The 14,839-nt window shown below is 55.9% G+C and overlaps 5 protein-coding genes across 5 annotated transcripts; 3 read left to right on the top strand and 2 right to left on the bottom strand.

The window, feature by feature from the left end:
• Positions 1-1,575: 1,575 nt before the first annotated feature.
• Positions 1,576-2,998, top strand: NCS54_00558700 (Hypothetical protein; the record flags this gene model as incomplete). The annotated part of the gene is made up of 4 exons (XM_053151084.1): positions 1,576-1,611; positions 1,670-1,739; positions 1,791-2,621; positions 2,676-2,998. 4 exons carry the CDS (start codon positions 1,576-1,578, stop codon positions 2,996-2,998), a joined length of 1,260 nt encoding a protein of 419 aa, XP_053007059.1.
• Positions 2,999-3,500: 502 nt separating this feature from the next.
• Positions 3,501-5,222, bottom strand: NCS54_00558800 (TRNA (guanine-N(7)-)-methyltransferase non-catalytic subunit TRM82; the record flags this gene model as incomplete). Its single annotated transcript, XM_053151085.1, has 3 exons — positions 3,501-3,897; positions 3,946-4,647; positions 4,699-5,222. The coding sequence occupies 3 exons, from the start codon at positions 5,220-5,222 to the stop codon at positions 3,501-3,503; spliced, it is 1,623 nt and encodes a 540-aa protein (XP_053007060.1).
• Positions 5,223-5,541: 319 nt separating this feature from the next.
• NCS54_00558900 (60S acidic ribosomal protein P0) lies at positions 5,542-6,596 on the top strand (the record flags this gene model as incomplete). Its single annotated transcript, XM_053151086.1, has 3 exons — positions 5,542-5,712; positions 5,782-6,536; positions 6,590-6,596. 3 exons carry the CDS (start codon positions 5,542-5,544, stop codon positions 6,594-6,596), a joined length of 933 nt encoding a protein of 310 aa, XP_053007061.1.
• A 490-nt stretch (positions 6,597-7,086) lies between these two features.
• Positions 7,087-10,486, bottom strand: NCS54_00559000 (DNA mismatch repair protein; the record flags this gene model as incomplete). The annotated part of the gene is made up of 2 exons (XM_053151087.1): positions 7,087-9,696; positions 9,776-10,486. 2 exons carry the CDS (start codon positions 10,484-10,486, stop codon positions 7,087-7,089), a joined length of 3,321 nt encoding a protein of 1,106 aa, XP_053007062.1.
• A 3,106-nt stretch (positions 10,487-13,592) lies between these two features.
• Positions 13,593-14,609, top strand: NCS54_00559100 (Hypothetical protein; the record flags this gene model as incomplete). Its single annotated transcript, XM_053151088.1, has 1 exon — positions 13,593-14,609. One exon carries the CDS (start codon positions 13,593-13,595, stop codon positions 14,607-14,609), a length of 1,017 nt encoding a protein of 338 aa, XP_053007063.1.
• Between the last annotated feature and the right edge of the window lie 230 nt (positions 14,610-14,839).

Consider the following 14,839-nt stretch of genomic DNA (forward strand, 5'->3'; position numbering starts at 1 on the left):
TGCCTGAAAAAGAGGTCAAGGCAGCCTCCAGAAGGTTCGGGGCGGGGCCGCCGGTTTGTTTGTGTCGCTGTTTGCCTGGCTCATGACCAGGCTTTGAGTAACGGTACTTTCAGGGACCTGAGATGAGTACGAAGGGTCCATGCATGGATGTTGAAGATGAGGGGGGCTTGAGAGTGATGGTTTTCAACCACAGGATGTTCGCCATGTCACAAGTGATGTCAAAAGCTCAGCTAGCCATGATACTGGCAAGGCGGCAGAAAAACCTTTTACACCCCAAGTCTAGACACAAAGAACCTCAAAAAATGCACCATGGCTCTTCAGCTAGAGAGTCAGGTACCTTTTGGCAGACCAGGGACGTACCTGTAGGGACCTCGGGGGCGAAAAGTGAACGAATCAGTGAAACATGGTTGCTACGGGGGCAGGGGGGGGCTCCCAGGTTGGGCGTCTTCTGGCCCAAAGAGAAGAGACGCCGGCGCGCGTGTGGCTTCTAAGAGGGGGTGCGGGGCCATTTAATCGGACCCTGCGGCTGGAGAGAAAAAAATGGAAGAACTTCTGGCCACTGCCGCAGTCTTTCTTGAGGCCGCGGGACGGGGAATCGGGGCGTTTTGGCAGGGGACCGTGTTAGTGAGGTACCTGCACAGCCTTGTCATGACGCCTATGGGAGCCTGGGTTAGGTTCTTTGGCTTGGGGGAGTGTGTGGTGTAAGCGCCTGCTTACGGGAGCTGAGATGGAAGCTGAGAAGTGAGGAAGATGCTGGAAAAGGGGGCAATAGAAGAAAATAGTCAGAGTAATAGATTGATACAGATTACGGACAGGCAAGAGGCTGAATACTTGCACTCCTCGTAGCATCAACTCGCCTTTGATAGCCCAACTCCTCCGAGGCCCGCCAGTGTGGTACGCCTAACCAAGTCCCTCGTACCAAGGCCCAGGTCGTGCATTATCAGCACCGCCACAGAATCGACATTCTTCTACACAATTCCATGAGGTGCACGCTTCGCCGGCCGGCGACCCTTCCTTGCGCCTGCTCGCTGCTGCAGCCTCCCTTTCTTCTCAAAAGCCGTCCCTCATCAATCCCCAGCGCCTGACCTCGACATCGACGTCGTTGCTCAACATCTCCTCTCTTCGTGTCGCGCGACTCTCTTCTCTTCTTGCCTTGTATTCATCAAAGGCTGAGTGCTTCATCTGATCGATCGAACGCCTCCATCGTCGTCGTCGAATCGCCCTCGCCCTCGCCCTCCACTTCCCCGATTTTCGTCCACTCAGGAAAAGAGAGCGAACCCGTGCAACTTCTCTTGCTGCCCCGCCGTCGGAAACTCGAGATAAACCCTTTTTTTCTGGGAACAAGGTACGAACATATAATACCTGCGTTGCATCGCCAAGGCGTGTTCGGTCTCTGCGCTTTGATGCAATTTTCTTCTTTTGGCAACTTTGCGTTTGCCGCGCGCGCAAACTCGGGAGCCTCTTTGTCTACTTTGTTTGGAGCTTTACTAATACTTAACCCCCCAGCCCTTCCCTCTCCTCGCCGACAACAACTTGAAATCCTTCCACAACACAACAACACACAACACCGCCAACATGGTCAAGGAAACCAAGTTCTACGATACCCTGGGGGTAAGTATCTTCCAAGTCAGCCTGGCAACTCTGGCCTTGCGCTAAAACATTATACTAGGTTTCCCCAACTGCCACTGAGCAGGAGCTCAAGAAGGCCTACAAGACTGGTGCCTTGAAATACCACCCTGGTACGTCCCTTGATACTAGCCCTTGCGTCACCAGCAACTAACATTTCACAGACAAGAATGCGCACAACCCCGCTGCAGAGGAAAAGTTCAAGGAAATCTCCCACGCCTACGAAATTCTCTCCGATTCACAGAAGCGCCAGATCTATGATCAATATGGCGAGGCCGGCCTCGAGGGCGGTGCCGGCGGTGGTGGCATGGCGGCCGAGGACCTGTTTGCCCAGTTCTTCGGCGGAGGCGGCTTTGGAGGAGGTCTTGGCGGCATGTTTGGAGGCGGCGGCGGCATGAACCGTGGCCCTCCCAAGGCCCGAACCATCCACCACACTCACAAGGTCTCCCTCGAGGATATCTACCGCGGCAAGATCTCCAAGCTCGCTCTTCAAAGGTCCATCATCTGCCCCAAGTGCGAGGGTCTTGGTGGCAAGGAGGGCGCTGTCAAGCGCTGTCCTGGCTGTGATGGCCACGGCATGAAGACCATGATGCGCCAGATGGGTCCTATGATCCAGCGATTCCAGACTGTCTGCCCCGACTGCAACGGAGAGGGTGAGATTATCAAGGAGAAGGACCGATGCAAACAGTGCAACGGAAAGAAGACTACCGTCGACCGCAAGGTCCTCCACGTCCACGTCGACAAGGGTGTTAGAAGCGGCACCAAGGTCGAGTTCCGAGGTGAGGGTGACCAAGCGCCTGGTGTCCAGGCTGGCGATGTCGTTTTCGAGATTGAGCAGAAGCCTCACGCCCGCTTCACTCGTCGGGAAGACGACCTGCTCTATGTTTGCGACATCGAGCTCATCACTGCCCTTGCCGGTGGTACCATCTACGTCGAGCACCTCGACGACCGGTGGCTCGCCATTGATATCCTCCCTGGTGAGGCCATTGCTCAAGGTTCGTACCCAATTCCTCACGTACCCCAAATGTGACCCGAGCTGACCCTTCCAGATGCTGTCAAGATGGTTCGCGGCCAGGGTATGCCTTCTCCCAGGCACCACGACTTCGGCAACATGTACATCCGGTTTAACGTCAAGTTCCCCGAGAAGAACTGGACCGACGACCCCGAGGTCTTCGAGTCCCTCCGAAAGGTTCTTCCCCCACCCTCTGTCCAGAACATTCCTCCTCCCGATGCCATGTCGGAGCCCGCCAGCCTCGAGGATCTCGATAACCAAGCTCAGACCAGAGTCTTTGGTAACTCGGACGGTATGATGGATGAAGATGATGAGGATGGCCACCCTGGTGGCGAGCGCGTGCAGTGCGCTTCGCAGTAAGCCAACTGCCACTGAGCCAGCACTCTATTCGAGTGCAGCAACAACTCTCGACGCCATAGCGGCGTCGGCTGCCAAATCGTCGTCTCTCAATCAGGAACGCAAAACATCACCTGCGTGGGACGACGACGCAGCTGAGGAAGGGCGCTGACGAGCCGATCAGCGTCGCCTAATCATTCAATGATACCATAACGAGCGGAGGATATAGTCTGTGCAGTGATGGTGTTCACGCGAGGCTACCGGGGAGGGGTGAGCCGAGGAGGAGCTGAGTGGACTTTGTCACGCACTTTAAGGATCGTGTTTCGGGGTCGTGGGAGCATTTGATCTGACTGGGAGGCGTTTTGAGGTCATAGACGATTAAATGAATTTGGTAGTTGCAGACGTAGACCACGAACATGATGATTTTGATTTACAGTTCTTTCAGAGTCTCAACAATGTGTGAAGCTTTTCAAGTTGAATTATATTCATTGAACGTGAATGTTCTTTATTTTTGCTTGTGATGCCATTACTCCGCAACCTCTGCGTCTGCCATCATCTCTGTACCCTGCGCTTCACCCTGCTCCTCCTCCTGCTCCGACTGCTTTCTTAGGTTCTCCGTATTATACAGCAAGCTCTTAACCACCTTTTCCTCAACATCGAGCTCCGCGGCTTCGACATCTTCATCGCTCACAAGAGCCGTTGTGCTTGTGGCGAGCTTCTCATCAGTCATGGTCAAAGAGTAGATGGCCAGACTCTTTGCCTTTGTAGGGTCGCTGGGATCGAGAGCGGCGATGATCTTGGGCGACTCATCGCCGCTGGCGGGCTTGACGGCGAGGTCAAGGGGGTTACCGGGGACTTGAATGACTGCAGGGTGGTTGAGGGTGTTTTCCTGGGTAAGCTGCCATGAGAAGATTGCCGGGATGCTATTGCAGTCAGTACATGTCAAATACAATATCAATCAGAAAACTTACCCCTCGCATATGGCCAAGATGTAAACAAGGTCAGTTCCCTCATGTGGGAATACCAACGTATGGAGGCTCGAGACGGCCACCTTGGTCAAATCCGGCAGAATCTCCTGGGCCAAAGACAAGATGCTCTTCCGTGACAGAAGCTTGCTAGCCTTCCAGTCCCACAAAAACAAGTCCTCATCACCACCTCCCGACACGAGCACATCCCCTCGAGGGACAGGAACCGTCATTGAGCTGATAAACTCCTTGTGGCCGAAGCAGAACCCCTCAATGACGTATGCTTGAGGAATGTATCTTGATAGTCTGATGTGCTCGTCGCGGTCGCCGGTGATGATGTATTGTCGCCCCTCGCTCTCGGCGATGGCAAGCGAGGTCAACATGGAGACGTGTCCAAGCAAGAGCGTGATTTCGAAACTGGGAACTTCAGCCTTGGACTCGGATTCGGCCTTGGTCCTCGTCGCAAGCTCCATCTGGCGCTGCTGATTGTTAAGAGCACGCAGGTTGCGCTTGGAGTGAACGGTGGTGGCATTGGCAGAGGGCTTGTAGGCGGGCTTGGCTGGCCCAGGAGTAGAGGGCTGAGAGGTGGCGGTTTGAGATTCGGGGTCATAGAGGAGAGGGAGAGCGTAGACGTCGCCAAACTTGTCGGCGCAGATGATCTGGGAGTCTGGTCCAATGGCTACATCACTCGGACGCTTGGGCATAGTTCTAACAGGTGTCAACTCATGAATGCCACATATCTTCCCGGCTGCAACATACCGCTTGCTGAGCTGAGTGAGGTTACCCTTTCCGTCATTCTCAAAAACCCAGATGGCCTTGTCGTGTCCTGTGATGGCCAGAACATGAGATCCGTCGCTAGTGCTTGTCAAGTGAGTGATGACAGGGCGGTCCGGAACTCGTGAGATGTTGTGCTCCTTGTTTCTTGGCTGATTCCTGTTTTTACTCTTCTTTCCTCCCTTCTTCTTCCCTGAAGCCTGCTTGTCGGGATCCTCTTGCTCGGTCCCTTTGACTGCTTCTTCCTTTGGCTCTTCAACCTTTTGTCGCTTAGCCGGTGGTTCATCGCTGCCTTCTCCTTCGGCAGCGACAGGCTCCTGGCTCACAGGCTTCTCACTTGAGGCCTCATCTGAGATGGCCTTGACAGCAGCATCTACTTTGTCGACATCGGGATGCTTCCATGTCGATAGGTGAGCACCATCATCCAGGCTGAATGAGTGAATCTTTCCTCCCCGCGCGGCAAATAGAACACTGCCACTGACGTGGACAACATTGAAAGGGATCTTCATCTTGAACCAGACAAAGAGTGAGGCCGTATCAGACAGTTTGGCCGTTCAATTGCTGAGCGAGAACTCAAGTCAAGAAGCTCTTGATGTTGACGCCCCATGTGAAAAAAAGATACATGCACAATGTACCTCAACCTGCATCCAGCCCCACAACCGCCCAAAGAGGACTAGCCCCATCAAGCCCTAGCGACCACCCGCACACATTTTCTCGCGCGCCGCCAAAATGTGATTTTCTGCTTCATCACAACTTCCAACCACCAAAAAACCAACCACGATACCCCAAACTTGCCCTTAAACAACCTGCCTTCATAACTAAGAAGATATGGGGGGCAAGACGAACAAGGCCGGCTACTTCGACAAGCTCAAGGGCTTGCTCGAGGAATATGCCTCCATCTTCATCGTTGAGATTGACAATGTCAGCTCTCAGCAGATGCACGAGATCCGTCTGGCTCTCCGGAACAAGGGTGTTGTCCTGATGGGCAAGAACACCATGGTACGGCACCGCGCGACGCGAATTGATTTTTTTTTTTTTGAGATGGTCATGCTAATGCTTCATTGACAGGTCCGCCGAGCCCTGAAGACCTTCGTCACCGACTCCCCCGAGTACGAGCGTCTCCTCCCCCACGTCAAGGGCAACGTCGGTTTTGTCTTCACCAACGGTGACCTCAAGGAGATCCGAGACATCATCCTCTCCAACAAGGTCGCCGCCCCTGCCCGTGCTGGTGCCATCGCCCCCATCGATGTCTGGGTCCCCGCTGGCAACACTGGTATGGAACCCGGCAAGACCTCCTTCTTCCAGGCCCTCGGTGTCCCCACCAAGATTGCCCGTGGTACCATTGAAATCACCACCGATCTCAAGCTCGTCGAGGCTCAGTCCAAGGTCGGCCCCTCCGAGGCCACCCTCCTCAACATGCTCAACATCTCCCCCTTCACCTACGGTATGGGTATCTCTCAGGTCTACGACCAGGGCCAGACCTTCCCTCCCAGCGTTCTCGACATTGGTGAGGAGCAGCTCCTCAAGACTCTGGCTTCTGCCATCACCACCATTGCCACCATCTCGCTGGCTCTGAACTTCCCCACCCTGCCCTCGGTCATGCACTCCCTCGTCAACAGCTACAAGAAGGTTCTCGCTGTTGCCGTCTCCACCGAGTACAGCTGGCCCGAGATTGAGCAGCTCAAGGACCGCATCGCCAACCCTGACGCCTACGCCTCTGCCGCCCCCGTTGCCGCTGCCGACTCGGGTGCTGCCGCTGCTGAGGAGAAGAAGGAGGAGTCTGAGGAGGAGGAGGAGGAGGATGAGGGCTTCGGTGGTCTCTTGTATGTGCCCCTCACAGCTCACGACCGAAGCACGATTGCTAACAATTTCGCAGTGACTAAATGTAGCCACATCATGATGATGTACGGCCGGAATTCAGGACTTTGGTTGGGATTACGACTCATGGATCTTAAAAATGGGGTACATAGATCGTCTGCTGGTCAATTGAACCTGTCGGGACGGTTACGAAACGAACATGGAAGTCCGCCCTCATGATGTGACAACCTAGCATCTCGGATATGAAACATGCACCACGTTACCGATGGAGTGGTTTTGCCCAAAAGGTTAGTCAACAGCCCCACGCGTTTCCTTCACTTATACCCCCTCCCGGATGATTATACAAATGATCAAGAGCTTTTTAACCCTGACATCTCGTGATGACACACATCAACACCTTATGACGGACGTTTCTAAAATCATGTGTTTTGACAACTACTTTTGAGGGGTATCATGGCTAACAGTCAAGCATTACAGGTCTCCGCGTTTTTGCCTTTGCCCTTCATCTTACATGGTGTGATGCCCGTATCATTTCCCTATTTAAATACCCTCCAATCATCCCGTCCCGGCCTGTCCCGTATGCTGCCCTACCCCAGCCGGCTCTGTGGGATGATCTAGTATTCTCCGAGCCGTATCTATCGCCCGGCCCGGGAGACCTGCCAGTCTCGCGACCTTGAGCGCGTGGCTCTGGCGGTTAATGCCTCTTCGTAGCTTGTGATTGTAGACAAACCCTCCCTGTCCGTCCTCGTCCACGTCGGTGCAGTACGTCTGCACGGTGCCCCCGTCCGGGGAGCACAAGCCCTCGGCCGCAGCCAGGTCAGCAACGCCGTGAAAGTGTGTAGCAAAGAGGGTCCGGCATTGGTTGATGGTTGCCAGGTGATGCAGGCACGCATAGGAGACAGCCGTGCCATCCTCCGGCGTCGTGCCTCGGCCGATCTCATCCATGATGACGAACGATCGTGGTGTGGCCTGCTTGAGGATGTGAGCCGTCTCTAGCATCTCAACCATGAAGGTGCTCTGGTCTCGGTAGAGGTTGTCCGCTGAGCCCACGCGGCTGAAGATAGCGTCTACAACCCCTATCTCGGCGTATGATGCCGGGACATAGCAACCGATCTGCGCCAGGATGGTGATGAGTGCGTTCTGGCGGAGAAAGGTGCTCTTGCCAGCCATGTTTGGTCCCGTGATGAGCCAAACACGCCCGTCCTTGGACGACCCTACAAGACAGTCGTTCCGAACAAAGTTCCGGCCCTGCTCAAAGAGACCGCCCTCGACGGTGGGGTGTCGACCTCCGACGATGGTGTGACTAGTCGTGTTGTTGAGGGACGGTCGCACGAGATGCTGCTCGCGAGCGAGCTTGGCGAATGCTGTGGCTATGTCGAGCTCATCGAGGACGGCGGCGTTGCGGCGAAGCTTGACGAGATTGCGGACGACGTGCTCACGGAGTGAGTAGAAGACGGCCTGCTCCTCGGCGCGGATCTGCATGCGCACCTGGTCGAGCCGTTGGCCAAGATGTGTCCATTCGGTGAGGTGAAAGGATCGTGTAGAGCGGCTGGACGAGAGGGGTCGCACGTCAACGAGATTGCGGGCGTCTTTGCCCTTGATATGGGCGATGTGCCCGAGGCCAGGAGTCCACTTGAGAGACAGGCTAGGGGCACCAAGGCGTTCACGGAGTGTCTCGTTGAGCGTAACCTTTTCCTGGCGCAAGGCTGTCAGTTCAGAATGGAGCCGCTTCAAGGTAGGACTGGCACCGGGCTTCATTATCCAGTTATCGTCGTCTTCAGCATAATACTCCCGGACGCTCGTGGGCCGCTTCCGCTTACCCTTGGGGAGCGTGGCAGCATCGTCCTGTGAACCTTCGCTGTTAACGATGTCCTCAGCCAGAGCAATCATATGGCTGGCCTCAGAGTCTTGTGCCTCATGCTGCTGGACCACACCCTCTTCGTCAATCGCCTCCTTGATGCGGCGAGCAAGCTTCAGGGGCTGGGGGAGACTAATCCGGGCAGTCAAGGAAGCAAAGCAGTCGGGGTTGGAATCGCTCGGGAGGGTGCAGGCACGGTCTAGGAGCGTAACAATGTCCCTGGTAGCATGGATGGTGTTGGCCAAGGCCAAGAGGTCGTCGGCGTCACCGCGGCCAAGTGTAAACTTTTGGACCAGGCGCTGAGAGTCATAACTCCTACGTAGCAAAAGGACTACAGAGTCACGTAGGTCCTCGTCGGCGATGAAGCGAGCGACGAGGTCCTGTCTACCAGTGATGACATCGAGCGAGGTCGACGGCGCGCTGAGCCACTCGTTGAGCAGGCGGGCACCGCTCTTGGTGACGGTGCGGCGTATGGCATGGAGCAGACTACCCCGGAAAGCGCCATCGCGGATAGTCTGTCTTATCTCAAGGGCCCGAAGACTGTTTCTGTCGATGGCCATGGTGTGCATATTCTCATGCCTAAGCGGGGGCTGCAATTTCATGCTCATGCCCTGCAGACGATCCTTGACATAGCTGAGGAGGGCACCCGCAGCGCACACCTCCGCGGGGGAGAAGGCAGCGACCTCAGACTCAGATAGGGCAGACTCGAGCATGGGCGCCCAGCCGTCGGGGCTGAGCAGGGAGTCATCAGGCCGGGGCGCATAGGTGATAATGTGACGGTCCTCAGCGAGGAGAGCAAAGATGCCGTGGTCCGTATCAGACTGCAATTGCTGGTCGAGGACGAGCTCGCGCGGGCAGAGTCGGGAAAGGATCGCCGGCAAGGATGCAAGATTGGTTTGCTGAGTGCAAAAGTGGCCCGTCGAGAGATCGAGCCATGCCAGGCCGAGTGGCACGGCATCGTCGCACGGCTGGGCGTCCCCAACGTCCGGGCCAACACCTGACGGAAGGGGGTGGGCTGATGCCGCAGCGGATGCGGATTCATGGCCCGGGAGTCCGTCCATCTGACTCGGCACTCGGCCGATATCGATCGCCATAACATAGTTGCTTGCGTACGGGTCCATAAAATTCTCGTCGATGAGAGTGCCTGGAGTGATGATACGGGCGACTCTGCGGTCGTGCATCAGCCCGCCAGACTTGACCTTGTCTGTGGGAGAGTTGGGGAACTCTTCGGCGATGGCGACATGGCGGTTGAGATCTTGGACGAGAATTTTGAGGAATCGATCCAGCTGGAAGAAGGGGAACCCGGCCTGCAAGACAGATGATGATGATGAGATATGGTGCCAGGGGGCCAAGTATTGATGAGATGGATGGTAGCAATGAACTCACCATGGGCACAGGGCCGGCATTGGTCTTCTTTGAGGCAACCTTGAGATTGAGCAAGGGTCCGTACTCGTCTGCATGCTCAAAGTACAGCTCATAGAAGCCGCCTACACGAGTTAACAGGATGCAGTTGTCGAAGCGGTCCATGTTCTGGCGCGCCTGGAGCACCACGGTAGGGTACGCCGGGGGGTCCCGGGGGAGCGACGGGAGCGGCAGCGGGCTGACAGCATCCTGGGGCTCGGTGGGTGACGTTGACGACGCTGGCGGAGGCGACGTGGGCTGAATAAGACCCTGAGGCAAATCGGACAGCCTTATGGTGGTGGTCTTCTTGCCCCTGACCTGGAGGGGAAGATGGGGAGATGGTGGAGGTAGTAATGGGCGGATGGAGAGGCCATGGCAGGCTTGAAGGAGGGGAGTAGGAGGCGATAGCTCAAGGAGGCGATGATAGCTATGGTGATGATGACGACGATAACGACGATGGTCAGCACGAGCACGGGCATTAGTAGCAACAGCTATAGTAGTGACAGCAGCTCGACTAGCAGCGGCAGCGGCAGCAGCAGTAGCACGATCTGAAGCAACGGCGGGCGCCAGCAGGGGCATCGAATCAAGAGTAGCAGAAACAGAAACATGGGCAGAAACGGGTTTAGAGGCAGATGATGATGCCAGGGCCGCAGATGGCGGATACCGAATCCCGGGGACACCATGCGGCCGGAACATGGAGATGAGATGGGCTGTTGTCTTGTGTTTTGCGAGGGTAAGGGGAGAAGAGTCGAAAGACGGCTTGGTGCGCTGTTGATGGTGTCGTGGTCGTGTTCCTGTCTCGAATAGAAGGGCTCGGGGAATATCCACCACCAAATGCAGCTACCCTCTGCTCGGAGTTTTGAGGTGACACAGATACTATGGACAAGAGATCTGGCGTTGGTTAGGCAAACAGAGACAAGGCTGCACTGGCTGTCAAGAGGAGGAACCTGAAAAGTGGGTGTATGATGTGCCGATATGGTGACACTGGGCGAGATGTGGTGAGGATCGGAGGATGGATCACGCAGGCTCACGCAGTCCTCACGCAAGGCCAATGTATGGAGATCAAGAGCAGTCTGTGCGAAAAAGCACTCGAGACGAAACAAGAGGCAAAGAATCGATGGATTGATCAAGCTGTGTGTGATGTCTGGTGATAGGGATTGGACCGTTGATGGCCCGGCACGGCGCGACTGGCGCCGAAACGTGGAACGAAAAAGCAAACCAAAAAGTGGTTCCCGATATAGAAACCAAGGAAAATCCGGGTTACAACGCGTGGTGCCGAGGGGGTGTCCGAACGAGTTTGGAACCAAGACGGCAGATTCTGTCGCATAGTCGTGCTTTTTTTTGTGGTTTGTGTGTGGGGAAGATGGAGGAGATGGGATTCGAGTCACAGACGGGAGGTCTCAGAAGGAGCACGGGAATGCATCACAAGCAGGAGCACAACTCGGGCAGGTGCAAGCAACATGAGCACAACACAACACAACACAGCATAGCACATGCACAAGCACAGCGTTGACAACAATGACAGCTGTCAAGATTATTCTAGACTGGTAATATCATTAAAGAAGAAGAAAAGAAAAAAAAAGAAGCAAAAAGAAAATACACAGAAAATACAATGAAAAAGAAATTAAAAATCAACAAACACCACAACTCCCAAAAGCCAGTCGGACCTAGATCAAACAGATCATCATTCAACGCGCCAGAGCCTGTGGGCGAACAGCACATGGAGTGGGAGGATGGGCCCATGGAGGCGCCGCCAACGAGAGGAATCCGGGTCTTCGCGAACAACGTGTGAGAACGACCCAGTTAAGACAGAAAATCTAGCGTCCCTCGAACGACACTGAAAACCTTGGTCCATGCGACTCCCCCGGGCGCAGTGAGATTTGATGAATGAGTGGAATGGATGGGATGGGCGGCTGCTCCGGCATCTCTCCAGGGCTCTCTGCCACTGTAAGCAGCCAACAGTCCGCCAGACGGCAGCTGGCAACGGTCCAAGCAAAGGGACGGGATGGAACCCAGTGGAGGCCTGCTCTGCCCGGCCCAGTGGTGCCATCGCTACCGAAAGATTCCCGTCCATTCCTGTGGGAGACTGCCAGAGACCAACGAGATTGGAACGGAGGCACCGTGAGCCCTGGGGATTCGGGGCGGTCATGGAAAAAGCAGGGAAATACAGTGCGAGCCGTTAAGTCAGCTGCACTGGGGTCCCCGACCGTCTCTGCCTCTCCATCTGTCGAAACGCGGCTCTAGGCGAAAAAAAGAAAAATGTACAGGACCAAGATACGCGCCCGGTCGCCTTCCAAATCTTCCATGCGTCGTGGTCCCATGCCGGCGTCATCATCATCCTCTCCCAGCACCAGATGGTCTCGAAACCTCCCCTTCCCCTCCCCAGACCTGCGAGCACCCCAGCTCCCGCTGGCGTCCCGTGTCTTGACCGGTGTGCGGGCGCCCGGGCGGTAAGGCGGAGAGAGCCTAGAGGCCAGCCCAAGTGTGAATCAGGGCCCCATCTTGAGAGCTCTATCTGGCGACGGGCAGGGCTCCAGGCAGGATAGATGACGGGAACCCGTCGTCCAAGGCGGCCCAACGTAGCAGTCGGCAAACTCCCCTTACCGCCTGGGGATCCATTTCTGGGTAGAAGGATGGACTAGAAGGGCAAGGCGAGCAGAGAAGCGGCCAACAAGAGACCAGGGAAAACCAGATTTCTTGTGGTAGCAGCATCATTTCCACAAGAAGCAGTCATGCCAGGCAGGGGAGACGAGGGCCGGATCGGAGCAACAAAGGGAGAAGCGACGGGACCATGTACGACTATAGCAGAGAACAACACGGCCAGAGCTCGATCGATACATCACGGCATAGCCCAGGACAACACATGAGAGGGTAAGGGAAATCAGATCCAACGCTCAACTCCAGACCCCACGAGCCAGGGAACCCCCTTGGGACAGGTCGGCGAGACTCTGCCACCTACGCAACTCACGACGCCCGGGCCTCTGTTGGCCAGCTCAACGCCGTGAGTGAAAGCTAAGCTCCGAGCTGTCCTCACGGCCTCATCATCTGGTGGTGCTCTGGTCGATGGCCATCGTGCTCGTTCCTCATCCCATGAATCGCGTACAAACGGGCTAGCATGGGACGGCATACCTCTAGATTGGGCGTGACCGCACCCCGGCCCCGCCAATGAGCACCTGCCGACCAGCTGCTGAGGTGCTGCTGGCATAAGCATATCTGACGGCACTCAATGCCACCCAGTGCCACTCACCCAGGCCGCGGGGTCGGCGTGGGCCGATTCTCGAGAGCCTCAGCCCATTCTGGGCCCGCTGCCACACGACGTCGCCAGACCCCCTGCGCAAACCCTCGGCCGGATCTGTCGATTTTGACCACCCGCTCGACTCGGAGCAATCCTAGCTATATATCCCCTTTGTGCGCGATGCTGTCCCAGGAGGTGCTTACTTTTGCGCTCTTGTTGATGCTTACACACAATATTCTCAGCAATTCCACTTCCTGAAGCCCCCTGGCAAGCTATCAATCGACATCCCCACAGTCACCACTTACACGCCCTCGGTCCCGATATCGCCAACGACCACTCATCCGACCGACACAGCCCAGAAATAACGCGAGATAAAACATCCCAGATCGGGTCGACAAGAGACGAGAAAAAGAGGAACGAGACCCTTGCCAAGCACAAACCCACACTCAACACCAAACACCCCCAGTCGGCACACGGTCCGTCACCCGGAAGAGTGCCCTGAGAACAACATCCCAGAGATCGTCCTACATATATATACTCGATCTCCAGTCCTAGCCCAGGCGCCCTATGGCGGCTATGATGTCGTCTGTCAACCCCTTCACACCGGTGACCCCCCCACCGGAAAGCCACGCCTTTCCTAAACCTCCTATCCAAAGGCCCTACCAGAACAACCTCAAGCGCAAAGCATCGATGCAAGAACCCTTCAGCGGCCTAGCCGGCCTCAGCGGCCCCTCGATGATGGCTCCTCCTCCCGCCCCGACTTCACAGCCCAAGATGTCCTCATCACCCAACCGCAGCACCGGCGGAAGCCCCGGCCCTAGCGACCCAAAGGCCTCTCCTCCTCCTCCCAACGTTGCCGGTGCAAACCTCGATCCCAAGTACCTCGCCATGGTCTCTCGCATTGCCGCCTACTACCAGCAGAGGTGTCAAGCAGTGGCCAACTACCAACAACAACGATGCCAGGCATGGGCCAATATGCACCGGCAAAGGTGCCAAGATATGATGCAGGCCTCCATGCTCGTGGTGGCTTGGTACGTTAGGGATCGTATCCAGCGCAGGCGACGACGGGAGAAGCGCCGCTTCCGATCAGGCTTGAGGCGCAGGACGAACCAGAACAAGATCGCCCGCACAGAAGTTGTCCGCCGCTGGGTCAAGCAGATCCCCGAGGAGCCAGAGTCACCCAACAACCCCGTCACAGTCGAGCTCGCCGACCGGGCCGAGGCCGAGTTCTCCATGGACCGCGACCCTCAGCCCGACAAGGACGCCAAGCTGTTTGAGATGGCCGACAACCTTATCAAGAGCCAATATAAGAAGATTGAGGTGCCCATCATGGGCGTGCTCAACTTTGACGACAGTGACAACGACAGTGAGAGTGATCTGGATGAGCCCGAGCAGTTTGACGAGATGGAAGAAGATGAAGAGGGAGAAGGAGAAGATGAATACTACGAAGTGGAGGATGATGATCTGTACGATGATGAGGACGACATGGAATTCACAGGAGACGGCGGATCCGAGGTGGTTCACCACGGCACAGGCACTGGCTCTGGCAGCCGAAACAACGACCTGAGCGAATCCTCAGGATGAACTACCTTTCAATCCCAAAGGCTTGAAACATTTTAGCCCTATCTTCAGGGCGAGGTGGGATACCTCTTTAATGACGACGACAAAGGCATCAAAACATCGGTAACAAACTCCAACCATGATGGACACATTCGGGCATTGGTTTCGGAACGGCGCAAATCTGCAGGCGGGTGATGGTCCAGACACGAACTTACTGGAGTCAAGAGCATCTCACTTTTTTTTTTACATGGCAT

Source organism: Fusarium falciforme, chromosome 4 (assembly GCF_026873545.1).
Source record: "Fusarium falciforme chromosome 4, complete sequence".
Classification (NCBI taxonomy): Eukaryota; Fungi; Ascomycota; class Sordariomycetes; order Hypocreales; family Nectriaceae; genus Fusarium; species Fusarium falciforme.